The sequence below is a fragment of the Sciurus carolinensis genome, chromosome X (genome assembly GCF_902686445.1).
Source record: "Sciurus carolinensis chromosome X, mSciCar1.2, whole genome shotgun sequence".
Lineage (NCBI taxonomy): Eukaryota > Metazoa > Chordata > Mammalia > Rodentia > Sciuridae > Sciurus > Sciurus carolinensis.
In genome coordinates, this window is record NC_062232.1 from 83,362,106 (window position 1) to 83,388,624 (window position 26,519).

Sequence of the window (26,519 nt, forward strand, 5' to 3'; positions counted from 1 at the left end):
AATTATTTAATTGAGGGGGTATAACAAAATGATAACGTTTGAAACCTATCATTCTCCTCCTTTTCCTCCTTTTCTTTCTTTCTTTGTCAGTACTGGCGATTGAACTCAGGGACGCTTAACCACTGAGCTACACCTCCAGCTCTTTTTATTTTTTTATTTTGAGACAGAGTCTCACTAAGTTGCCAGGGCTGGGTTTGAACTTACCTTTTTCCTACCTAACCTCCAAATAGATGGAATTATAAGTGTACTCTGTCTTCGATGTTTATTAGTCAACATTCTTCTAATATAGGAAGATACTTTTTTTCTTCATTGAATGGGGTTTGGGCTTACCTGAAATATTGTTTCTACTGGAAAGACAGGCAACTGCCTAATCACTCTCCTATAATAAATCTGATTGACCCTGAGAATGTGCAGCTTTGATTTTGTTGTCTTAGTTTTTTTCATTCTAACAGTTTAGAAAATATAAGAGATTCTGTCCCAGTTCAAATTGTTTCTTTGGGTGTCATTTAACAAATAATTGGTTTGGTTAGATAATGCTAAAGTATAAATTAATTTGAGGAAAAACATATTACAGTATAGTATTTAAGATATGATATTCATATTTAACCCATGTATTCTCATAGATCCAGGTATATATGAGAATAAATTATATGGTAAAGACTGTATTTCAAATGGTTGGGAGAAGTGTGGTCTCATCAGTAAATGCTTTGGGGAAGCTAGTTATCTATCAGGAAAAAAGTAAAATCAGAGTCCTATCTCATGCTACTTTAAGTTCAAAATTGATTATATAAATGTATAATAGTATTATAACCATAGAATAGGAGAGTATTTTTCATAGGACTCAGTTGAGGTGGAAAAAAAACAGATGCAAAGACTAATGAATTTAGTTACTTCAAAATTGAAAAACTTCAATACATGTAAAGACAACGTAACCAATATTAAAAGAAGCTATAAGGGCTGAGGGTGTGGCTCAGTGTTAGAGTGCTTTTCTGGTATGCGTGAAGTCCTGAGTTCGACCCCAGTACCACACACACACAGACACACACACACACACACACACACACATGCATACAAGCTATAGACTGGGAGAAAATATTTGCAACTTACAAAACAAAGAAAGCAGTACTACCAACATTAAATACAGCCCTTCTGGAATAATAAAGATAACAGAACAGGAAAGTAGGCAAAGTTTGTAAACAGGCAATTCATAGAGCTACGAATGACCATGATAAGCATGTAAACATTTGCATCACTTAACAGCAAAATATAATCTATAATATTAGTATACCACTTCTCAGTTATCTGATTGGCAAAATTTGCAAAATAATTTTTACAGCATTGTTTTTTACTTCTAAAAATGAAAGAAAACTTAAATGTTTCTCAGGAGAGGAATGGCTAAATGAATCATAATATAGTCACAGGAGTAGAACACAGTACAGCAGTATGGAGATTCCTCATAAGACTAGGAATGGAACCACTATATGACCCCACCTATCCTATCCTTGGTATTTATCCAAAATAACTAAAATCAGCACACTATGGTGAAACATGCATACCAATATTTATAGCAGCACAATTCACAACAGCCGAGTTCGGGAACCAGACTATTTGCCTTTCAACAGATGAGTGAATAAAAAAATGTAGTTTTACTCAGCCATAAAGAAGAATGATAATTTCATTTGCTGGCAAATGACTAGAACTGGAGAACACGTTGCTAAGTGAAATAAGCCAGATTCAAAAAGTCAGGGGTCAAATGTTTTCTCTCTTGTGTGGAAGTGGGAGAAGCAATAGAGATAGAGATAGAGATAGGGATTGAGAGAGAGAGAGAGAGAGAGAGAGAGAGAGAGAGAGAGAGAGAGAGAGAGAGGGGGGAGGGGGAGGGGGAGGGGATCTATCTAGGAGGTAACTAGAAGGGAGACCAATAGAGTAGAGTTAGCGGGTCCCGAGGCAGGGAGGGAGGGCATGGGTATGTACTGGGGAATGAAATATACCAAATTATGCTATGTGCATGTGTGAATATACCACAGTGACATAAAATTATAAAGCACTAATTAAAATTATCATGATCATCATCAACATCATCATAAGAAGGGAGATCAGTAGAGTAAAGCTAGGGGATCAGGAGGGGAGGGAAAGGGAAGGTAGAGGGGAATTGACGAAATTATGTTATGTACATGTACAAATATGGTATAATGAATCCCACTGTTATGTATAATATAATATAATGCACCAGGACAAAAGAATTACTGGGTCCAAGAATTAGGACATTTTGTTTATCATTTAATAGATTTTGCCAAATTGCCCTATATAATATATAATGTTGAATCAGAACATCTGCCTCTAACAGAGTGCATGAGTGAGCATTTCTCCAGAGTCAACAAAATTATTCAATTTCTAAATTTTAACAAACTCATAGCTGAAACATTGTAAGACATAGTTGTTTTGATTTGCATTTCTTTGAAGCTGAGCATCTTTTCATATGCTTGTCGGTCATTTGTACTATTCTCTGTGAACAAATCTGTTCATATTTTTAGCACATTTTTTTCTATTGGGTCATCATTTTATTAATGATTTGTGAGAGTTTTTTTTTTTTTTCTTGTACCATGTATTGAACCCAGGAGCACTTAACCACTGAGCTACATCCCTAACCTTTATTATTTTTCAGTCTCACTAGGTTGTTTAGGGCTTCAATAAGTTTCTGAGGCTGGCTTTGAGTTTGCAATCCTCCTGCTTCAGCCTGCTGAGCCCCTAGGTGTGAGCCCCTAGGTGTGAGCCATTGCACCGGCTGGGAGTTTCTAAATTAAAAATTAGCCCTTTGACATCCAATGCTTATGGTTTCTTTTTGAACACTACCAAGGTTTTAAAATTTTATGTGATCAATTTATCAATATTTTCCTTTAGTGCAGAAAGTCAATTTGAGTTCTGGAAAGTCATTAGTAAGGTCTTATAGCATCTTGGGCTCCCTGGCTCACCTCCCAAAAGGGCCTCCAGCACACCCGGCCCCCTCACAGGGAGGGCCTCAGGCTGGGGTGTCATATTTCAACATTCTAAGAAAGAGGCTGCCTGGAGGGTCTATATTTAGAGTATGACTCCCCAGCAGAGACAGGTGGATATTTGGGTACTAACTTCTACATACTTTGTCCCTGAGTTCTGGGATTATTCTGAGGGTCTTGGGCAGGTGGTGCAGAGAAGATGTAACAAGGCAGGGAGTGCAAAGACCTCTTTCTTCTGGCCACTGTTTGAGATCTGATACTTTGTCCTTTAGTTTGTGAGGGGGAAAATGAGATGAACAGCAGGGGTGTCACAGCGATTCGCAGTCATCCACAGACCCTCACCACCATTCCCAGTGGAAAGTGATGAACACTGGTGGTCAATGCTATGGTGACAGTATGTGGACAGTACATCCCAGAGACATCTCACCAGTGTCACAGTGGAATGAAAATTCCACCTGTTGAGCCTCCTTTCTATCTGTGATAGCAGTTGGTCCTTTTATGGGTGTGGTAAGACTGATTTGATTACATGCTTATGTAAAATCCAAATAAAGGTCCTTTAATGGAAAGACAATCTGTGATGTCACTAGTTTGTGAGACACTGGGTTCTTCAGGAATTAAGTCTTCATTAAATCATTCAGGGGTCATTTCTGAAAAAGTTCTCAGACACCTGACAGGAAACCATATGTTCAGTTTGAACTTCAAAATGTTTTAAATCATTTTTGTAAAACTGTCAAATTAGAAATCAAATGTCTTTCCAAAGATTAATGTATAGATCACATTGAAAACTGTGCTGATTTTGATTAGGAAAAATTTTACTTAAAATGTCAATAATTACTAGTCTGTTTTAAAAGCTGTGAAAGTTTGTCGAAACTAGAAAAAAATTTTAAAGTCTCACAACATAGTATAAACAAATGAATGTGTCTTGTGTTATTTTTACAACCTGAATATTTTTTATGTCGAATGAAAATGACTTTACTGCATTTTCCCATTACAAAAAATGTGATAGCAAAAGAAAAAAAAAAAGGAATATATAAAAGAAAGTTAAGGCTCTACTTTCAATCTGCTTTCCTTTTAGGCACCTCCTTCCTCAGCCAATTTGGTGCTGGCGCTGTAGATACTAAGCGAGGGCGGGATGTATAGGAGGTGGGTGGGAAGCATTGATCTTTTAGCCCACCAGGAAAAGAAAGGATTCCTTAAAGATGCAGGAAAGGCTACAACCAAGGCCTGGAAGTGGGTGGGGGGTAAAGACCCACCCTGGCAAAAAGAGACCGGTAAACTCCAACCGCAAGGCGGTGATGCCACTTGTGGGCTCTTAGATTGGAGAGGACAGAGATGAGTGACAGGGTTGTGCGCGCAGAGGCACCGCGCAGAGACCAGAGGAGGGGGCTGTCTGTGCTTGAGGAAGGGGGTCCTGTTGACTGTCTGCCGACGGGTGGGGGGCTGTCGGGAGGAGATGGAGCGATGACGCGCGGCCCTCACGTGACCCAGAGCTGCAGAGCGACGCAGCCTAGGGTGCAGTCGTCACTCGCGTCTGGCTACCAGCTCCCCGCTGCCCTGCGCACGGCGGGCTAGCATCGGGCCCGGGGAAAGCGGAGCAGGTAAGGGTTTTTGGGCCGCGCGCCGCCGCCAGGCCAGCAGCAGCTTGCGAAACCGGCGGCGGTACATGGACCGGTTGAGGAGGTGTCTGTGCAGGCTCAAGTTCAAGGAGCTTCTGCCTCTGATTCTCCCGAGTGCCCTTACCCCCATTTAAATCCGTGCAGAGGAACCATGGGCTCTGACAGGGAGGCTTGTGGGGAGAGTGTCTCAGGAGGGAAATGCAGATTGAGATGTCCATCCTCTCTAACTCTAATCACTGACCGCACATGTCCGCTGGCTTCCTGATCATTTCAGAGGAAGGGACGCGCCACGGTGGCGTTTGTAAAGAAAATGGTGGGCCTTAGTGACTGGACGACTGGGTTGATAGGGGTGGTGTCTCTGAACGAGGGGAGGGACGTTTGATAACCGAGTTTCTGAATCCGAAAAGGCAAGTATTGGGATCTGTGGCGTGGGTGCTGGTCTAAGCACTCATTGCTTCTCTTTCTGACAATAGTTCGGTGTGGCACTGTTTGTGGTGAGGCGAGGGAAGGAGAGGAGAAAACTGCACAGGATCTATGGAGGTTAGTGTGAGCATGGGCACTGTCTGTGAAGTTCTATATGAATTCTATGACAAGCATTTAGGCATTGCTATCACATTGGGATGTGGGTTGGGGCTAGCCAAGCAACTTTCCCCGAACTGTTTCTTTACCAAGCTTGGGACTTTCAACTTACGTTGTATATTGAAGACCAATAAAGACAGCAAACTTTTCTATAGATAATTTTATTTATACTTCAGTTAATATTGGGAAGAATATGCATTTTTATATCAAAGAATATTACTATTTTTTGAGATAACCCTTAGGGGGAAGGATAATGATTTTGTAGAAGCAAAAGCCCTCCCCAAAACCTGCATCTGCTGCTGGAGACTCCTCAAAATGGGTTTTAGGAGTCGATGGCAGTAGGCAATGGTTCTATAGTCATGGGACCCTGGAGGCCTCCATCTCTTCTACCATAATGCAGTTTTACAGATACCTCTGTCTACCTGACCATCTTGGTGAAGTAAATGGTGGACTTTTGGGGGTATCTCTAGGACGTTACAGGTGGTTTTAAAGTAATTTGCCTCTATCTTTCCCCTTTTTATTTACCTGTCTCCCTTTTATACCCTGTGAATTTTAGTGCTGGAAAAGCCCTAGGTTCTGCCCAGTGGGAAATGGCTCTCTCTCAGAAAGGCAGGCATAACAACCCATGTATTAGATGCTAGGATGTCACAAACACTCAACATTCATCCCCCTTTTTTCTTTCTCTTCCTAGATCTTCCCATAGGCTTGTAGTAGGGCTATTTACCACTGGAAACAAGAGAAAGGAGAGACTGGACCATAACTATGGAGGTTGGTGTGAATGTGGGCAGTGCATGGGGATGGCAAGAGGGGGTGGGCTAAGCAGGATTCTGAGACTTGAGAGAGTCTCACTGGAGGGCCCTTCTGACTCTTCTACACTCTGCCAGCTTTCCACAGTGATAGCATATGCCCTATTGATTTTAGTGCAGGAAACAGTAAGAATATTGGGGTGAGGGTGGAGTATGGTGTGACTGAGAAGAGAAGACTTGAGTAAGGGAACACAAGATGAGACACCTTAGTAAACTAGACCTGGGCCTGGGAAAGGCAAGCATTGTGGTCAGGAATTAAAATGACTTTTTCTACCAAGCACTCAGTCTTCATTGTCTCCTATGTGTTCACTTATCTATAGATATATCTGCATGTCTGCTACAGGGCTTGAGATAACTGGAAACAAAGAAACAAGAAGAAAATTGTCTCCAATCAGTATAGACTGGTAAGAGGGTAAGGACTGGCTGGGTCAACTTCTAGGATGGGTTAGTGGAGACCAGTGTGCATCCAATAAAGGCCAGGGTCCAGTCTGGAGGATTCTCAACCTCTCCCTTTCTCAGTCATCTTTACACCACCTCTGCCATTAACCTCAAACCCTCACCTTAATTCTGATATAGGGAAAAGAGTGTGACAACCTCTAGGGAAGCGAAGTGAACTGAGGGAGTTGATATATCTGTCCCATTAAGAACAAACTCTTGCTGGGTATGGTGGAACATGCCTGTAATCCCAGCAGCTCAGAAGGATGAGGCAGGAGGATTGCAAGTTCAAAGTTAGCCTCAGCAATTTAGTAAGACCCAGTCTCAAAAAAATATCTATATCTATATCTATATCTATCTATATCTATATCTATCTATATCTATCTATCTATCTATCTATCTATATATATATATATATATATATATATATAAAAGGGCTAGGGATGTGGGTTGGTGGTTAAGTGCCCCTGGGTTCAACCCCTAGTACCAAAAAAAAAAACCCAAAACAAAACAAACAAGCCCCACCCCCAAAAAAAACCTCTCTACTCCTGTATGTCACTCCCTGTGTCTGTCTGTCTTTAGGTCCAAAGATCTAATGAATTTTTGTATCTACTTTAGGGTGTATCACCAAGCAAGAGAAGGAAAAAGGAGGGGAATTCTTTGGATCAGTACAGGTTGGTATGAAAGTGGGGACCTGTGGGAATGGTGACCAGAGTAGGTCTAGTAAAAGTTAAAGGCTAGAAGCTTCTCAGTTTCTCCCATTCATCATCAACCTTCCCACCATCTTTCCTGGTATATGGAAGTATCTCAGGAAAATTGTTGGGCATTGGGGAAAATGGGGAGAGGGTGAAATAAGGATGGAAAGTTTGTTAATTATCTTCTTCTCCCACCAAGCACATAATTTCTGTCTTTTCCTGTTCCTCTGTGTATCCAGCTATATGACACAATAGAATTGGAAGAGAAATTTTAGTTTATTTCCTTCCTTCACTTCTAGGTCCACCACCAGTGGCAGCTGTAGTGGCTGAAGACCAGCACTCCCACAGGCCTACTTCCAGAACTATCACGTTCTTTTCTCAGCCCGAGTGAGCCCCCCATACCTTGTTCGTGCCTTCAACAGGGGTGATTACATGGGCCGCATTCAGGAAGTGGGCTGGGCAACTGCAGGACTGGTGATCTGGGCTGGCACCTGCTACTACATTTACAGATTAACCAAGGGAAGAGCTCAGAATGAGAGGAGACTTGCCAGAAATGGGTCCAAAGTCAAGATGGAGACTGTGGTTGGGGTACAGAACCAGACCTTGGCCACGAGTGAAGCCTTGGCTGGGGCAGAGATTGAGACTAGACCCAAGGCCATGACTGGAGCAGAAACTGGATCAGGAGGTGGGCCTGGGGTTGAAATAGAGACCAAGGTCACTGCTATATCCAGACCCAAAGCCAATTCTCAGTCCAAGGCAATGGCTGAGGCAGAGACAGAGACTGAATTTGAGGCCAAATCAGTGGTTGGAACACTGATCATGACAGAGGTAGTGACACTGACTGAGGCCAATGCCAATGCTAGGGAAGTGCCCATGAAAGAGGCAGTGACCCAAACTGATGCTGAGACTGGGGCAATAGTGAAGAAAGAGGCAGTAACGCAGACCAAGGCTAAAGCTTGGCCAGTGGTTGCCAAGGCAGAGGCCAAGAAGGAAACAATGACCCAGACCAAAGCTGAAGCTCGTACATTGGCTGAAAAAGAGACAGAGATTAACAAAGTAATGGTGACACAGAGTGAGGTCTTGGCAGTGACCAAGGAAGTGGTCAAGATTGGGACCATGAACAAGACTGGAATTGTGACCGAAACCAAGACAAGAACCTTGGAAGAGACTGTGAGTGTGGCTAAAACTCAGTCTGAGATAAGGCCTGATGCCACAGTTGATACTAAGGAAAATCTCAATGGCATGTCCAGGGCAGAGGCTGGAGTGGACGTGATGTCCTGCACACAGTCTCAGGCTGTGGTCAAGGTCCAAGATGATGACATGCCTGGTGCTGGGGATAAGGACAAGGGGAATCTCAAAATCATGTGTAAGGCAAGCTCTGGGATAGACACAAGAGCTTCTTTCCAGCCCCAAATTGCTCCCCAGACCCAGGCTGAGGCCATGCCTGGGGCAAGGGTTGTTGACAGGAGTAATGCCAATGCCATGTGTATAACAGAGGTAGGAGCAGATATGAGAACTTGTGTAATACAATCTCAGTCTATGGCCAGAAAACAGGCTGAAGCAACATCTGGTGCCAGGGTTGATGGCAGGGTAAATACTAGTGTCATATCTAAGGCAATGACTGGAGCTGATATGAGGGCCGCGGCTCAAGCACAAGCAGTATCCAGTGCTCAGGTTGAGGCCATACCTGATGCCAAGGTTAAGAGTAGGGCCAATCCCAATGCCATGGCTAAAGCAGTGGCCAGAACAAACATGAGAACCTATTCACAGGTTGAGGCCTTGACTGATACCAGGGATAAGACCAGAAGCAATCCCAATGTCATGACTAAGGCAGGGGCTGGAATGGACATGTTGTCTTGTACCCAGATTCAGCCTGTGGCCAATGTCCAGGGTGATATCTTGCCTGATGGAAGAATCAAGGCTAAGGGCAATGCCAATACCATGTCTAGGGAAGGAGCTGAGGCTATGGCCCAGAGCCAGGGTGAAACCTTACCTATCACTAGAGGTAAGGCAAGGGGCAAAGCCAAAGCCAAGTGTAAGGCAGGAGTTGGGACAGACACGAAAACCTGTGTACAGCCTCAGGCTGGCACCAAGACCCAAACTGAGGCCTTGACTGATCCCAGGGTTGATGCCAGGGGTGATTCTAATGCCATTTCTAGAGCAGGGTCTAAGGCAGACCAGAGGACCTGTGGTCAGCCCCAAGCTGTGGCAAATTTCCAGGGTGAGGCCCTACCTGGTGCCAAGAATAGGGTCAGAGGCAATTCCAACACTGTGCCTAAGGCAGGGACTATGGAAGGTTCAATGGGCTCTTCCAAGTCCCAGGCTGTGACCACTTCCCAGAATGAGGCCTTGCCTGGTGTCAGGAATAAGGTCAAAGGCAATACCAATGCTGTGCCTAAGGTGGAGGCTGGGGCAGGTACAACAGGCTCTGCTCAGTCCCAGGTTGTGGCCAATTCCCAGGGTGAGACCTTGCCTAGTAACAGGAATAAGGTCAGAGGCAATCGCAATGCTGTGCCTAAGGTAGGGGTCGGGCCAGATACGGTGTGCCCTGCCCAGCCCCAGACTGTAGCCAATTCCCAGAATGAGGCCTTGTCTGGTGCCAAGAATAAGGTTAAGTGTAATTCCAATGCTGTGCCTAAGTCAGAGGCTGGGGTGGGCTCTGCCTGTCCCCAGGCTGTGGCCAATTCACAGGGTGAATGCTTGACTGGTACTAGGACTAAGGTCAAGGGCAATCCCAGTGCCATGTCTAAGCCAGAGGCTGGAGCAGGTACAATGGGCTCTGCCCATCCAAAGGCTGTGGCCAGTTCCCAGAGTGAGGCCTTGCCTGGTGCCAAGAATAAGATCAGGGGCAATTCCAATGTTGTGCCTAAGACAGAGACTGGGGCAAATACAAGAGACTCTGCCCAGTCCCAGGCTGTGGCCAATTCCCAGGGTGAGACCCTGCTTGGTGCCAGGAATAAGGTCAGGGGCAATCCCAATGCTGTTCCTAAGGCAGAGGCTGGGACGGATAAAACAGGTTCTGCCCAGTCCCAGGCTGTGTCCAATTCCCAGGGTGAGACCTTGCTTGGTGCCAGGAATAAGGTCAGGGGCCATCCTAGTGCTGTACCTAAGACAGCAACCGGGGCAGGTACAACAGGGTCTTCCCAGCCCCAGGCTGTGGCCGTTTCTCAAAATGAGGCCTTGCTTGGTGCCAGGAATAAAGTCAGGGGCAATTCCAATACTCTGCCTAAAGCAGGGACCAGGACAAGTATAAGGGGCTCTGCTCAGCCCCAAACTGTGGCCAATTCCCAAGATGAGGCCTTGCTTGGTGCAAGGGACAAAGCTATGTCCAATTCTGAGGCAGAAGGCGTAGCAAAAGATGAAGTCTCTGCAAAGCCTGAGTCTGAGGCTGTGCCCACTTCTGAGAGTGAAGGTGGGACAGACTCTCAGGCTTGCAGAAAGTCTCAGCCTAATATTCATGACTACTACTGGAATGGGATTGGTGTAGAGGATTGGATTGCTGCTGAGCGGTGGATCAAGTTTAGGTTTCAGGCCATGGATGGAGACTGGGAAAATAGTGTGTCCTGGGCTGATAATGAGAATGAAGCCAGTATTGGGTCCTGGAGTGGAACTAGTGATAAGGCTGGTATTGTTAGTTCCTGGGCTGTAGCTTGTGATGAGACCAGCATTAAGTCCTGGGCTGGTGCTGGGGCTGGGGCTAGGGCTGAGAATGAGGTTGCTCTTGCATCCTGGGTAGGAGCTGGGGATCAGGCCAGTGGAGGGCTCTGGGCTGGGGGTCAGGCTAGTGAGGGGCCCTGGACTGGGGACAAGTCGAGTGGGGGTTCCTGGGTAGAGGCTCAGAACAAGGCCTTTGGAGGATCCTGGACTGGGGCTGAGAACCAGGCCAGTGGCGGGTCTTGGGTTGTCTCTGGGAATCAGGCTATTGGAGGGCCCTGGGTTGTTAGTCAGGTCAGTGAGGGGTCTTGGCCTGGGGGCCAGGCAAGTGGTGTTTCCTGGGTTGTGGACCAGGCTACTGGAGGGTCCTGGACTGTGGCTGAGAATCAGGCTAGTGCAGTGTCTTGGGCTGGAGCTGGAAATATAGTTAGTATCGGTTACTGGACTGGAGCCATGGACCAGGCCACTGGAGGATCCTGGGCTGGGACTGGTGATCAGTCCAGTGGTGAGTCCAAGCCTAGATTTGAAGATCAGGCCAGTGAAAAAGGGTCCTGGACTGGGACTGTTGGCCAGGCTGGTGGAGAGTCCAGGTTGGGACCTGAGGACCAGTCCAGTGGAAGGTCTTGGGCTGATGCTGCAGATCAAGCCAGTGGAGGGCCCAGGCTTGGGCCTCTAAACCACTCTAGTGGTGCATCCTGGGCTGGAGCTGGGGACCAGACTGGTGGAGGATCTACACCAGGGCCTGCAGACCAGTCCAGTGGTGGATCTTGGGCTGGCACTAGGAACCTGGCCATTGCAGGGTCCTGGACTGGGACTAGTGGTCAGTCTGGTGGTGGATCCAAGCCTAGTTTTGAGAATCAGACCAGTGATGAAGGGTCTTGGGCTGGGCCTATTGCCCAGGCTGGTGGAGGGTCTAAGTCAGGGCCTGAGGATCAGTCCAGTGGAAGATCCTGGGCAGATTCGGGGAATCAAATCAGTGGAGGGTTCTTGGTTGGGGCTGTGAACCAGGCCAATGGAGAGTCCCAGGCTGGGGTTAGGGACATGGCTGGTGGTGGGGCCAAGCCTGTATTTGAGGACCAGACCAGTGGAGCAGGATGCTGGGCTAATGCTGGGGACCAGCCTGGTGGAGGATCTAGCCTTGGATCTGGAGGTCAGTCCAATGGAAATTCCTGGGCTGGTACTGGGGACCAGACCAGTGGATGGTTCTGTGCTTACACTGGGAGTCAGACCAATGTAACAGGGTCTTGGGTTGTAGCTGGTGGTCAGGATGTTGGAGCGTCCAGGCCAGGGTCCATGAACCAATCTAATGGTGTGTCCTGGGCTGGCACTGGGAGTCAGGTCAGTGGAATGTCCTGGGCTGTGGCTGGGGATCAGGCTGGTAATTGTTCCAAACCTGGATTTGAGAATCAGGCCATTGGAGGAGGATTCTGGGCTGGTACTGGAGATCAGACTGGTGGAGGATCCAGGCCAGGGCTTCATGATCAGGCTGGTGGAGCAGGTTCCTGGGTTGGAGCTGGTGGTCATGTCATTGGAGCATCTATATCAGGACCCACAGACCAGTCCAGTGGTGGATCCTGGGCTGCCACTGGGAGTCAGGTCAGTGGGGTGTCCTGGATTGGGCCTGGGGATCAGACTGGTGGTTGCTCTAAACCTGGATTTGAGGATCAGGCCAGTGGAGGAGCTTCTTGGGCTGGTGCTGCGGATCAGACCAGTACAGAATCCTGGACTGTGTCTAGGCCTGGGAATGAGGCTAGTGGAGGATCTAGGCTGGGCTCTGAGGACCAAGCCAGTGGAGGGTCCTGGACTAAGTCTGAGGACCAGGCTAGTGGAAGATTCTTGGTCAGTGCTGAGGTGGAGGCCAATGAAGGATTCTGGTTTGGGCCTGGGAGTGAGGCCTTTATAGGTTCTTGGTGTTGGACAGGGGAAGAGGCTGTTATTGTGGCCAGGTCTGATTGTAAGCATGAGTCCAGTATTGAATCCACATCAAGAACTGGGGAAGACATCATCATTAATTCTGAGTTGGGAGATGAGAACAAGGCCAGTATTGGGTCATGGATCAGATCAGAGGAGGCAGCTTATGTGGGTTCCTGTGTGGGGGCTGAGGCTGGTGCTGAGGCCAGAACTGATGCTGGGGCTGAGACAGGGACTGAAGCTGTAACTGAGATCAGAGCAGAGACTGGGGCTGAAACCAGGGCTGAAGCTGGAGCTGAGGCTGTGGCTGAGGCCAGAGCAGAGGCTGGGGCTGAAGCCAAGGTTGAAGCTGGAGCTGAGGCCAGGGTTGAGGCCAGGGTTGAGGCCAGTGCTGAGACTGGGGCTGAAACCAGGACTGAGACCAGGGCTGAGGCTGGAATTGGGGCCAGGGCTGAGGCCGGGGCTGAGGCTGGAATTGAGGCTGGGGCTAAGGCTGGGGCTGAGGCTGGGGTTGAGTCTAGGGCTGAGACCAGGGCTGAGACTGGGGATGAGGCCAGGGTTGAGCCTGGGGTTGAGACCAGGGCTGAACCTGGGGCTGGGGCTGGGGCTGGGGCCGGGGCTGAGGTTGGGGCTGAGGTTGGGGCTGAGGTCAGGGCTGAGGTCAGGGCTGAGGCCGGGGCTGAGACCTGGGCTGAGGTTGGGGCTGAGGCTGGGGCTGAGGCCGGGGCTGAGACCTGGGCTGAGGTTGGGGCTGAGGCTGGGGCTGAGGTCAGGGCTGAGACTGGAGCTGAGACTGGGACTGAGGCCTGGCCTGAGGCCAGGATTGAGGCCAGGGTTGAAGCTGGGGCTGAGACCAGGGCTGGGGCTGGGGCTGGGGCTCAGGTTGGGGCTGAGATCGGGGCTGAGGCCCGGGCTGAGACCTGGGCTGAGGCTGGGGCTGAGACCTGGGCTGAGGTTGGGGCTGAGGTTGGGGCTGAGGCCGGGGCTGAGACTCGAGCTGAGACTGGTGCTGAGGCCTGGCCTGAGGCCAGGATTGAGACCAGGGTTGAAGCTGGGGCTGAGACCTGGGCTGAGACTGGGGCTGAGGCCTGGCCTGAGGCCAGGATTGAGGCCAGGGTTGAAGCTGGGGCTGAGACCTGGGCTGAGACTGGGGCTGAGGCCTGGCCTGAGGCCAGGATTGAGGCCAGGATTGAAGCTGGGGCTGAGACCTGGGCTGAGACTGGGGCTGAGGCCTGGCCTGAGGGCAGGGTTGTGGCCAGGGTTGAGGCTGGGGCTGAGGCTTGGGCTGAGTCTGGAGCTGAGGCTGGAGCTGAGGCTGGAGCTGAGGCTGGGGCTGAGGCTGGGGCTGAGGCTGGAGCTAAATCCAGGTTGGGGTTTTGGCCCTGGGATGGAGATGCAGCTACCAAAGGGTCTAGGTTTGGGACTGAAGAAGAAGCTGGCATAGGATCTTGGAGTTGGTCTAGGGATGTAGATGATGATGAGCTAAGTAGAACATCCAGCCCTGATATTGAGGAGATCAGTTTAAGGTCCCTGTTTTGGGCTGAGAGTGAGAACAGTAGTGAGTTTAGATCCAAGAGTGGAAAAGATGTTAATTTTGAGTCTGGGACTGGGGATAAGGCCAGTGGTGAGGATAAATTTGAGGCTGCTGATGGATTTGATATAAGGACTTGGTTCTGTACTGGTAATGAAAACAGAAATGAAGACAAATCTACATCTAATGGTAAAGCCAAAAAGTCGGCTGAGTCAAGAGGTACATATCCATCCATGGTCCCAGGGGCTGGAATGGGGCCATGGGATGGAGCCATGATCTGGTCAGAAACTAAGTTTACTCAACAAAGTGAGGGCAGCTTTCCAGTTGAAGATGAGTTCAGAAAGCAGGTCAGGTCTGGGGAGAAAATTCGGCCCTGGTCCTGCCGCTGTAAACGTGAAGCTAATATGGATCCACGAGATCTTGAAAAACTCATTTGCATGATTGAGATGACTGAAGATCCTTCTGTTCATGAAATAGCCAACAATGCTCTATATAACAGTGTTGATTATCCTTATTCCCATGAAATTGTTCGTAATGTTGGGGGAATCTCAGTTATTGAAAGCTTGCTGAGTAATCCCTACCCCAGTGTTAGGCAGAAGGCTTTAAATGCACTGAATAACATCTCAGTGGCTGCTGAAAATCATAGAAAGGTGAAAACATACTTAAACCAAGTTTGCGAAGATACTGTCACCTATCCCTTGAACTCAAATGTGCAGTTGGCTGGACTAAGATTGATAAGACACCTGACTATTACTAGTGAATATCAGCATATGGTTACAAATTATATTTCAGAATTTCTTCGTTTGTTAACTGTAGGAAGTGGAGAAACTAAAGATCATGTTTTGGGAATGCTTGTGAATTTCTCTAAAAATCCATCTATGACAAAAGACTTGCTCATTGCCAATGCACCAACATCACTGATTAATATTTTTAGCAAGAAAGAGACAAAAGAGAATATTCTTAATGCTCTTTCACTATTTGAAAATATAAATTACCATTTTAAAAGAAGATCAAAAGCATTTACCCAGGACAAATTCAGTAAAAATTCTCTTTATTTCCTATTCCAACGACCTAAAGCCTGTGCCAAAAAACTTCGAGCTTTAGCAGCAGAATGTAATGACCCAGAGGTAAAAGAAAGAGTTGAGGTATTAATAAACAAACTCTAATTGGATATATGTTCCTACACACATTCAAGTAATATTTTGGTTTTGCAGTCTGGAAGTGATACACATTGTAAATTGTGTTATAACTTCAAAACTGATGTTACCTATGATGGTCTGTAGATGGACCATTTTATGAGCACCAAATGAATTTAAACTTGTACTGAAAATACATGTGTTGATTTTTATCTTGTCTGGATTGAGATATTTTTAGTATGCTTCTTGAGCAGAAACTGAGCTGATTCTCCATAAGTAAGGTAATCTTTGGTCCTTTGTGTGGACTTATGTTTATACATTTGAGACTTTATTTTTATGTCATCAATAAAGTTGTGTGTTTTAAGCAGCAGAAAAAAAGACATTGTCATTTTCCTTGAGTGTATGATCTGTTTGGAGAGACAAGGTATATGGAAACAAAAATACATTAACAAAACCAGGACCATCTAGTCACGGTCAGATGCATCCCATTAATGCTTAGAGGCAGCAGAAGCTGCCGAATCCAGCAGTGCTCAGGGAAGGTTTTACAGAGGACAGGGACACTAGGATACTATAAGTAAGCTGGGCTTGAAGGATAAGATAGGAAGGCCAGAAGGGCACTCAAGGAGGGAAGAGTGGTGGGAGAAAGGCAAGGAGCAGGCTGACCTGCCTGGAGTGCAATGTGTGGGGAGGCGAGTGAGGGGAGGGTCTGGCAGCTGGGGTGAGTCCTGTCCATGGAACACCCCTGGTTGCTACACTGGGTGTCCAAGTAGTACCCATCTGACCCTGGGAGACAACAAAGCCTTCCGTGACCAGAGGAATGACAGGATGACAGGAAAATCACAAGGTGATTTGTGTGCGGGATGGGTGCCAGTTGGGGTGGGGCCAAGAATGGTGACCGGAGATTGGAAAGCCAGTTAGGAAGTTACCACCCTAGTCCAGGCATGAGCTGGTAAAGACAAGACATTTCAGTGGTGTCTGTGGGATGGTAAGGACAGGATGGAAGGAAGAGACCCTTTGAGCCACTAGGTGCTGGGTAACAGATTTCTAAGGCCAATTTTCTTTTATGGTTCTAGGGACATTTGATGGGAAGGGACATGTCCTCTTTCTTGGCCAACTCTAGCATATATGTAAGTGAATGAAAGAGTCGCTGCCTTGAAATAATAATAAGAAAATGCAGTCAAAGAAAGAATACTTTTTAGTGCTTGCATCAGATTTATTAGCTGGTTGGGGTGGGGACTTTATGGAATGATGCAGAGTGTTGCTGGGATCCCCAGAGGAGAGGACCCACTTCTCTCCAACCCCAGAGTGTTGGCTGAGGAAAGCTCTCACACTGTGCTTCTGGGAGCACACAAGGTGCTAGGTCCATTGAGATACATGTTCAAGATGCACGTGCCCTTCAACTGAATGATTCCACTTGTGAAAAGTTGTCCTCAGGAACCAGTCCATCAATTGGCTTGGACGAAGCTGTGCATCTTTCAAACTGTTTTGTTGAAGGGTGAAAAGGTGAATTGACCCAAGTGTCTCCACATAGACAGTTGGTGAAACAAACTAAGGTGTATCTACACATTGAAGTATTCTGTAGTTGTTGAAAATGTTAATAGACATCTACATGTATTTACATAAAAATTCAGCGTATAATTTTAAGTACAAAAAGCAGTCTGTAAAAGCACATATGATACCTTTTACGAAAAATGCATGTATTTAAATGATCTATATGTATTTACTGGTGCTACTCTGAGAATATTAATAGTTCTCTATGAGTGTTAGACTGATGGGTGATTTTATGTTTGTTTGTTCATTTTACTGATCTAGATTTTATGATAACTATATAATAAATAGGAATTTCTTTCATAATTTACCTAAAAGGAAAAGGATAAATTTGGGATAGGCAGGTCTGTCAATAGTATATGAGGGGCCTAGAGCAAAAGTATGAGTCGAGGGCTGGCATATTTATGTCTAAATGTTTGAACCATATACCTTAACATTCCAAATAAATATTTTAAGTAAAGTTGTAAATATTTAAATATTTTAAGCTATTTTAAGAATCAAACTATTCTCAATCCTAGCATTTGATGGCTCCCAACTTTCTATTGAAAAGAAATAACATATTGTAGTGGATTCTGCCATCTGCTTCCCTGATCCTCCTTCAGAAAGAAAGAACTCATTATTTCAGTTGCTAAGAGTGCTGCTGGTAGACAGCCCTCAGCTGCTAACCCTCTTCAGGAATTGCCTCAGCTGAAGACAGTCTCCTCCCCCAAGGTCACACTCGCTTCCTGCGGGCACTTCCTATCCTATGACTGAGGGTCATAACCTTCTTGTCTCAAATTGGAACAGCTTAACTTTTCCTGCTTCCTTCTTTTCCCTTCCACAGGTATTGATCCCAAGAATATTCCCTAATAAAAATTCTTCATGCTGAACTCTGTCTCTGAGTCTGCTGCCCAGGAAGCCAACCTGAAAGAGTTGGTCAAGAAGTTGTTCAAGGAAGCAAACACTGTGATGCAGTTTTGGAAATGGATTGCCTGCTGGACAGCTGGCAATGAGGATCTCATCATTGGTGGTAGGTGGAGTAGATAGGTCCTGGAAAAGAGGTAGAAGAAGAAATTGTTAGAACCTTCCCAGGTAGGGTACTGGGGTGGCACACAGGTGGGAGGGAATGCATTAGTTGGTGCTGGGTATCAGACCTTTGAGAAATATGAGGGAAATACTAAATATAAAGAAGGGGAGAAAATTGGATGGTTATTGTTAAACTTTATTGACCCCCTAGGAAAAAATAATGAAAATGTGAATAAAATTAATCAGTAATTAAAAGTTACATTTGAAAACCAGAGGGTTTCATGGATAGCATAAAAAGGCACTTTCCCTTTTTCCAGATATAGAGAAATCTGAGGACCAGGCATAAGACTTATTGAAAGCAAGCTTAAAAGAAAGTTAAAATCCCAACCAAGACAAGGCTTCTATGCCAAGGTCAAGGCCCTGATTAGGAAGGAATGTGACCCTAACACATGGGATGGGGACCACCTGATGGATGTTCCTAAAAATCTTATGTCCCCAGATTCTCCTGAACCCATTGGATATTAAGAAGTGTTCCATTCTTCCCTATTGAGCATTACCACTCTATCTTGTTTAAGGATTCAGAGTTATTTCCCCTGTAAGATAACATGGAACTCCCTTGGAATTTGCCAAGGGAGTTTATAGGTCCATCCCAGCATTGGACCTATAACTTAGCGGCAAGCCATAGCGTAACCTAGATGAGGATACACTGGGTTAATAAGGAAGGAGAAGGACTATATCAACAAGGAGCTGCAGGACCTAACCTAGCCAGCAAGTATTAGCGGGTGTTGAGGGAGTAAGCAGGAGACTGAATTTTGAGGAGCTTGATAAGGGGGGCTGGAATATAAAATTGAATATAGGAGAATAAATCAATTTGAGAGTGCTTTCCTAGGATATGAGATTTAACACCCTGGCAAAAAACCCAGGTGATGATTTGAACTCACTACTAGGATTGCTCTTCAAAGTATGGAAAAACAATAGCTTACTTTAAGTGAGGTATAAATGCCAGAGTGACTAGAGCAGATAGTAAAGGATTAAATACTTGGAGAAGTGAGAATGATTGAATAAATATATTATGTAAGGCTAAAAAATCTTCCAGAGGTCTATATTCCAGAGGACACACTGTTTACCAAACTGTAAGGAATGTACCAGTGAGCGAGGCACCACCATCACTAAGAATTTTGGTGGTGACACTGCCTCTGCAGGCCAGATCTCAGAGTAGAAGATGATGTCATGGCAAGAAGGAGTAATGCCAGATATGGTGATGACTGAAACAATAGAGGCAGGATGACTGCACTTAACTATCAGAAGTCAGGTGGGTGCAAACACCATGTACTACAGGGTCAGAGTGGCAGATGGGGAGGCCTAATCTGCAGAGACCTACAGAGATGATTAGTAGAACATAGTGCTGAAGGTGGATAAATGGTTAAGAGATGGTTAATAGGACATGAACAGTCATTTTAATATGATGCCTTGGTGAAATTAGACAGTTAACAATCTGTACCATAAATAAATCAAAGATGGTTGGCAGTCTGAGAGAAGTTACTTCGAAAACAAGTCAAAAATCCCTTGGTTAACTTCTGATCCTAAGTCAATTTTTGACTCAGAGCACACTGTTTGAAGGAGAGGCTGGGTACCCAGGAAGAATGATCCTTCTATTATATCATGCATAGTAATGATTCCTCCATCCTTCCATTGACTCAGGAAACTGTGCCAAGGAAAAAGGAATACCCAAACATTTTGAGGACAGATAGTTGTTCTGAGTTGATGTTGATACCCAGAAACCTAAAATGCCATCATAGCACCAAAGTTCCAATGGGGGATGTGGGAGACAGGTAGTAAATGGGATACTAGCCTACTCTGGTTTACAGTGGATCCACTGGGTCCACAGATTCACCCCATGGTTATTTTCTTTATTACTGGATGTATAATTAGAATAGACGTAGTTGTTACTTGGTGTAAACACAATTATAGTTTCTTGGCCATGGAATCAGGGCTATTTGTAGATGAGAAAGCCAAGTGAATGCTTCTGAAACTGCATTCCCCTGTCCTGGCCAAGATAGTAAGTGAAAACATATAGCATCCTGAGGAGGGAGGATGGCAGAAATTAGTGCCACTTTTAAAAACATAGAGAATGTAGAGATGTAGTTTCAGTTATATTTTCATTTAATTCACCAGTTTGGAACATGCAAAATATGAACAGAACCTGGTGGGTGAGAGTGGACTATTTCAAACTCAAATGGTAAGGCAATTCCAATGGCCATGCCAGATATAGTATCTTTGTTAGAACAGATTAACATAGTCTTAGGTACCTAGTATTCAATTATTGCTGTGAAAAATGTTTGTTTTCCTCTCTTTATAAGAACAGAATATTAGAAAAAGCTCACATTCCTATAGACAACATTATGCATTTGCCGTTTTTCCTCAAGACTCTACTGTCACATCTCTGTCGTAATATAGTATGAAGAGGTCTGGGCGATCTAAATAAACTTCCGAAGGGTTATCACTTTGAATGCTTCGCTAAGGCACATGCACCACAGAGGGCAAGAGATAAACCTTACAAAGATCCACGGGCTGGTCACATTAAGGGTAATTTTAGGGGTTTACTGGTCTGGGGAATGCTGGGAGATCCTCTCCAAAGTAAAGGACAAGTTTAGGGCATTTTTCACCTTCCTTCTTCATGAAGAAGGAAGTTCAATACCTGATAGGCCTCTTTAGGTTCTTGAAGCTGCACATTTCACTCCTGGAGTTACTATTTCAGCCCATTTACTGGATGACACAAAAACTGCCAGCTTTGAGTGGGGCGGAGAGCAGAAGAAGGCTGTATGATCCAGGATGCAGTTTCAAGCAGTCTCGACACTGGCCCATAAAAAAAGACAGACCCTATGGTATTAGAAGTATCTAAGTTGGTTAAAGATGATAAAAGATGTGCAGTTTTCATCACATCTCTGTGGGAAAATCACAATGTAGTGAGGTTTCTGGACCAATGCCTTTTGTTTAGAGAACACAGAGAGACAGATGTGCAGAAGCTTTTTCCTAGGCAAAGTGCAGATATTTAGGGTTACAAGTTGAAATGTGCCAACAATGAGTACCAGATTACATGTGATACAAGCACCCATTTTCTCTTTACTGTATGTGTGTGTGTGTGTGTGTATACATGTGCACAAGTATGTGTGATATGCAAGATCCTCCAGATCATGATAGTCTCTCATATCTAGTTCTAAAGTTTAAAAGGCTAGGATATCAATAGACAACATTCCTAGATATTTTGGAAAGTTAAGGGGTTTTTATAATCAATTCTGGGTCATATTCTGGTCTGATTCTTTTTTCTGCTTTTTGAATTTAATTTTTTTTGTTCTAATTAGTTATACATGACTGTAGATTGCACTTATGCATTTTGATAAATCATACATACATGGAGTATAATTTCTTATTTTTCTGATTATACATATTGTAGGATCATGTCTGTCATGCAGTCATATATGTACATGAGGTAATAATGTCTGTTTCACTCTACTATCCTTCCTACCCCCAAGCCCCTTCCCCTCCCTTATTCTAGTACTGTCATAGTAGCAGACTCGGGCCTCAGGGGTTGGTTTAAGATTTTGTGTATACTGGTCTTGCTGGGCCATGTGCCAATGAGGAAACATTCAGCATTGCAATGCAATCTTCTTGGACAAAAAGTTCGTTTATGGAAATCAGAGGAACTAATTGACCTTTAAGGGGAAAGCATATAATTAGGAGTGGAGGGCAAGGGGGAAGCAAAGTAACATTTTTCTTCCCTTTATATTTTTCAAACGCAAGAGAACACATTTCAGAAGGGGAACAAATGAATTCTGATTTGAATTCTTTAAGTTTGAGGTGCCTGTGGGATTCCTAATTAGAGATGATCAGTGTTCAATTGAAAGGTATAGGTCTAGATCTCAGAAGAAAGGTCTAGGCTGAAGAAACATATGGATGGTAACTGAAGCTGGGGAGTAATACAGATATCCTCAGTGAGGAGTACAGATTGAAAAACAGGACAGAACACCAACTTGATATAGGTGGAATTTTGGCAGAGGAATTAAAACTGAGTGTACAGCTTCCCATAAATATGTTAATGCATATCTCTGAACTTTAAAAAATTATGTAAAATACACAACATTAAAATCTTCACCATTTTTGGTGTATAGTTCAGTAACATTAAGCACATTCACATTGTTGTGCAATCATTACCACCATCCATCTCCAGAACTCTTTCCATCTTCCCAAACTAAAATTTTTACTCATTAAACAAATTCCATTCCCCTCTTCCCATCCTCTGGAAACTCCCATTCTATGTTGTTTCTATGAATTCTGCTCAAGTTACCTCATATAAGTGGAAGAATACAGTATCTGATTTGTGACTATTTTATTACACTTAGCATAATGTTCTTGTATTAATCTTCTCAGGGTGCTATGACATAATATGGAGTGACTTAAACAATAGAAATTTATTTTCTGGAGGCTGGGAATTCCAAAATCGAGGGCATCTAGTCTAGCAGTTTCTAGTGAAGGCTCTCTTCATGGTTGCTTTACCACTCTATCCTCAGATGATCTTTCCTTGATGCATTGTCAGGGAGTGGTGGGGTGGGAGAAAGAGGGAGAAAGAATGAGTTATTTTGTGTCCTTTTTTTTAATAAAGACATTAATCATGTCAGGGATCCCCACCCCCAGCATTCAATATACTTCCTTAGAGACTCCATCGCCAAATGCAGCCACACTGGGGGTTAGAGCTTCAACACATGAGTTTTGGGGAAGAGGGACACATAATTCAGTCCATAATGATCTTCAACCTTCTATACATTCTTTATACAAAAATTGGGATCCTAGTCTATGAACAGTTTCAGAACAGTTTTTAAAATGTAATTTTCATAATTATAGAGTACTGTAAGGATTATAACAGTGACAACAATAACATGAATTCAGCAGAACATTCTTTCATCCTTCTCCATCTTCAGATTTCTCCTATCTAAAGATAATTATTTTCAAATTTCTTAAATATCTCTTTTGGTATTACCTCCATATTTACAAATAGTCTTTTTTTCTTGAATTTTAAAAATTTATAGATGCCATGGCCTTGTACAGTGGAAAGATTCAGTTGTCTTATACCTTCTACCCTATACGCAGCCTCACTTCTACATTCTGCCCAACATATTGCTGCAATATCACTATATCATGTTAAATCAATATTTAGTGTTTTTATTATGTCTATGTAAATATTTCCACAGTTGAAATGTTAGAAGGAGAGGCACTTCAGAGCATAAAATATCACTGGACAGCCTGGCTTCAAATCATGGTTTTGCCACTTGATAAGCTGTGTGATCTTGAACAAATCTCTTCATTGTTCTCTGCATCACTTTTTCCATATTTAAACTGGGAATAACAGCAATGCTTATCTCTTAGAATTGCTGTGAATATTAAAATATTAAGTATTCAGAGTACAACTAGGTACATTAGTAATTGGCATATATTTTGTTGTTATTCCTAGAATAAATTTTTCTTGGAGTTAATTACTGCCTTATTTTTAGTTTGCTTAGTTTTTAATGTACCTATAAATAATTCAACCCTCAGTATTTTAGTGGAAATGTAACTCCTCTCAAAATGGTCAAACGCAATAGTAACCTATCAGTTTCTGTTCTTTCTGTACTTCTGCTCCATTATGAAAGACTGAACTCTAGGCCTAATGTATAGGTATTATCCTGGGGATATTCCCTTGTCATTATACTTAATTTTTCTTAGTTGCTTTCATGTTGGGTCTTGCTTTTGCTGAATCCTATGCCTTCTTGTGTCTTGAGATTTATGACCTCATTTTGATGGAGTACATCTTTGTTTCTGAGAAAAGGTATATAAGACATAAATACTTTGAGATTTCACATGTCTGAAAATGCCTTTCTTCTACCCTCACACTTGTTTAATAATTATTGGACATAGAAATCTTGGTGGAGACCATTTCCCCCAATTTTTAAAAAAATTTACTTTTTAACCAAAGCTATATGTGAATATAATTTTAAAAGTCAAATGATTATACAAAGCTGATGCATTAGTTTGCTTGAACTTCCATAACAAAATGCCACAGATTAGGTTGATCAAATAACAGAAATTTATTTTCTCATAGTTCTGGAGGCTAGAAGTCCAAGATCAAGGTCCCCTCAGGGTTGATTTCTGGTGTGACCTCTTCTCTCAGCTTTTAGATAGCCACTTTGTTGTGTTCTCACATCACCTCTTCTGTGTGCACAGGCAGATAGAGTTTTAGGTGTCTCTTCTTCTTTAAAGGACACCATTGTGGCCTAATTTAATGTCGGTTACCTCCCTAAAGGCCCTATCTCTGAATACAGTCATATTTGGGATTAAGGTTTCAACATATGAATTTTGGGGAACACAATTCAGTTAATATATTATGTGCATGTATGAATACATAACAACAAATCCCACCATTATTTACAAATATAAAGAACCAATAAAATATGGAAAAACAATTCAGTTAATAACAAATTGCTATGAAAACAACAATATCTTTATATGTATTTCTCACTCTCAGAGCAATCAGATGATTCAACTGATTATTTTTGTAATATCTATGTCGAAATAACATGCTTATATTGCTATTTCTTGATTTTGGAGCTTTAATAATTGATTTTCTCCTATGGATATTGGAGTTTAGATCTTTATTTTATACCCATCCCTACCAATTCTCATCATTTCCAGATTTTTTACTCCCTGCCCTCCCAATTGTTGTATTATTACTGGGGTTATATTGACAGTATTATTTTGTCTATGTACATACTATTGATGGCTGATTCATAGTACATTGATTACTTTTCCTGTCCTGCACAACTTTTTGTTTTCTCTAGATTTAATCTCTCCCTCCCCCACTTTCTTTTTATCATCAACATATCTCCCAAGTATCCGTCAAATCATGTAAACATTCTCCTATTACATTCAAAGAAATTAGATATTCTATAAATTTTTATTTTTTTGACAAAGTTTCTCTTGGGAATCTTCTGACATGCTCCAAAGTAGACTGCACTTTAGGCAAAAGACGTTTATTTTAGGATCCATTTCACAACAACTTTGATGATTCTTCTTGCTCACTATTATGTTGGATTCACTGTTTCCTGGATCTCTTATCTCCCTCTTTCTTGGTTTATGTCCTCTTGACAGAGCACATCTTCCAGTAGCTTCCTGAGAAAGTGCATATGCAAAGCAAATTTTTGAGATTTTTCAAATCTGAAAATGTTACCCAACACTTGATTGATAGCATGGCTAAAGTTGGAACTTTGAACTGGAAATTCTCTAATGTTCTCCTTTTAGCTTTCAGTATTACTCTTGAGAATTCGTATCTCACTCTGGCTCTTTTTAAATATGTTTATTTTTAATAGATAGCACGTGCATGGCTTAAATTAATAATAAAAATGCAGCAAAAAACCTCCTTCCACTGTTGTCCTTCTTCTGCTCAGTGCTCCTTTTCTCCAGATGATCACTGTTATTAGTTTATCTTTCTAGGATTTCTTCTTGCATATGTAAGCAAATAGAAACATAAACATTCTTATTTTACCCCTTTACATGGAAGATAAAAGATAATATACATACACATACATTCACTCATTTGCTGTCTTGCACCTTATTTTTTATGTTGTTTGTTTGCTTGTTTTACTTAACAATACATTCTGGCAATATTTCCATATAAGCACTTAATTTGAAAGCTTGCATTGGGAGAATGTTTCTTCTTCCAATATGAAACTTTCACTTAATTCTGTTTTCAATACAATTTATTATACCCACCATCAGCCATACTCATGAGTTCAGAGTTCTGGTTTAATTTCTCCAGGGAGTAAACCATCTGGGAGAAGGGAACTAGGGGCTAGAGGGAGTCATGGGTGATCTAATTACACCTTATTAAAAATTTCAACCAATCCTTCTGTCCTTAGTCTGAAGAAAAAACTTCAGAGGTAACTAGCACCTCTTGAGCCTTTATAGAGTTCTGTGGAGTGAATGACATATCCCTAGCTCCTCCTCCTCATCATCAGTGGCAGGTAGATTTTAGTTTTTTTTTCCTGTTTTTCTAGGTCATTCCTTACTATCCACCTATCTTTCAAAAAATTGTTAATATAGCACATGGAATATCATTTATTTTTATATATCTTATTTTACTGTTACTTTAATGGGATTTAATATGAACCTGATATATTTATATATACACACACATGCACACATGCATGCATGCACACACACACATACACACACACACACTTATGTATATATATGTTAGAGAGATTTTAAAGAATTGGCTGGCAAGTCTGAAATTTTTAGGGCAGGCTGGAAAGTCAGGTAATAGTTACAATCTTGACTGGAATTGGTGGGGCATGTAGCATACTTAGAAATTCAAATAGGATTTCTGTCTTGAGACACAATTTCTTCTTCTCTAGGAAGATTCATGTTTTGCTATTAGGAACTTCAACTGATTGGATGAAGCCCACCCCCATAATGGAGGGTAATCTATTTAAACAGATTATAAATGTTAATTACTTCTACAAATTACCTTCATGGCAATATCTAAACTAGAGTTGACCAAACAACTGGGCATCATAACCT

The 26,519-nt window shown here is 43.4% G+C and overlaps 2 protein-coding genes across 3 annotated transcripts in view; both read left to right on the forward strand.

Moving 5' to 3' along the window:
• Nucleotides 1-4,456: 4,456 nt before the first annotated feature.
• Armcx4 (armadillo repeat containing X-linked 4) lies at nucleotides 4,457-15,727 on the forward strand. Its single transcript, XM_047536185.1, has 8 exons — nucleotides 4,457-4,591; nucleotides 5,083-5,149; nucleotides 5,880-5,956; nucleotides 6,315-6,398; nucleotides 7,048-7,103; nucleotides 7,424-12,887; nucleotides 13,182-13,199; nucleotides 13,956-15,727. Exons 6-8 carry the CDS (start codon nucleotides 7,557-7,559, stop codon nucleotides 15,384-15,386), a joined length of 6,780 nt encoding a protein of 2,259 aa, XP_047392141.1. The 5' UTR covers nucleotides 4,457-4,591; nucleotides 5,083-5,149; nucleotides 5,880-5,956; nucleotides 6,315-6,398; nucleotides 7,048-7,103; nucleotides 7,424-7,556; the 3' UTR covers nucleotides 15,387-15,727.
• Armcx1 (armadillo repeat containing X-linked 1) overlaps nucleotides 8,158-26,519 on the forward strand; it is a 33,653-nt gene continuing 15,291 nt past the window's right edge. For both annotated transcript variants that reach the window (XM_047536176.1, XM_047536180.1), the window contains exons 1-2: nucleotides 8,158-8,294; nucleotides 17,728-17,913. The gene's annotated coding sequence lies outside the window, so the exon portion shown is untranslated. The remainder of the gene's footprint in view (nucleotides 8,295-17,727; nucleotides 17,914-26,519) is intronic.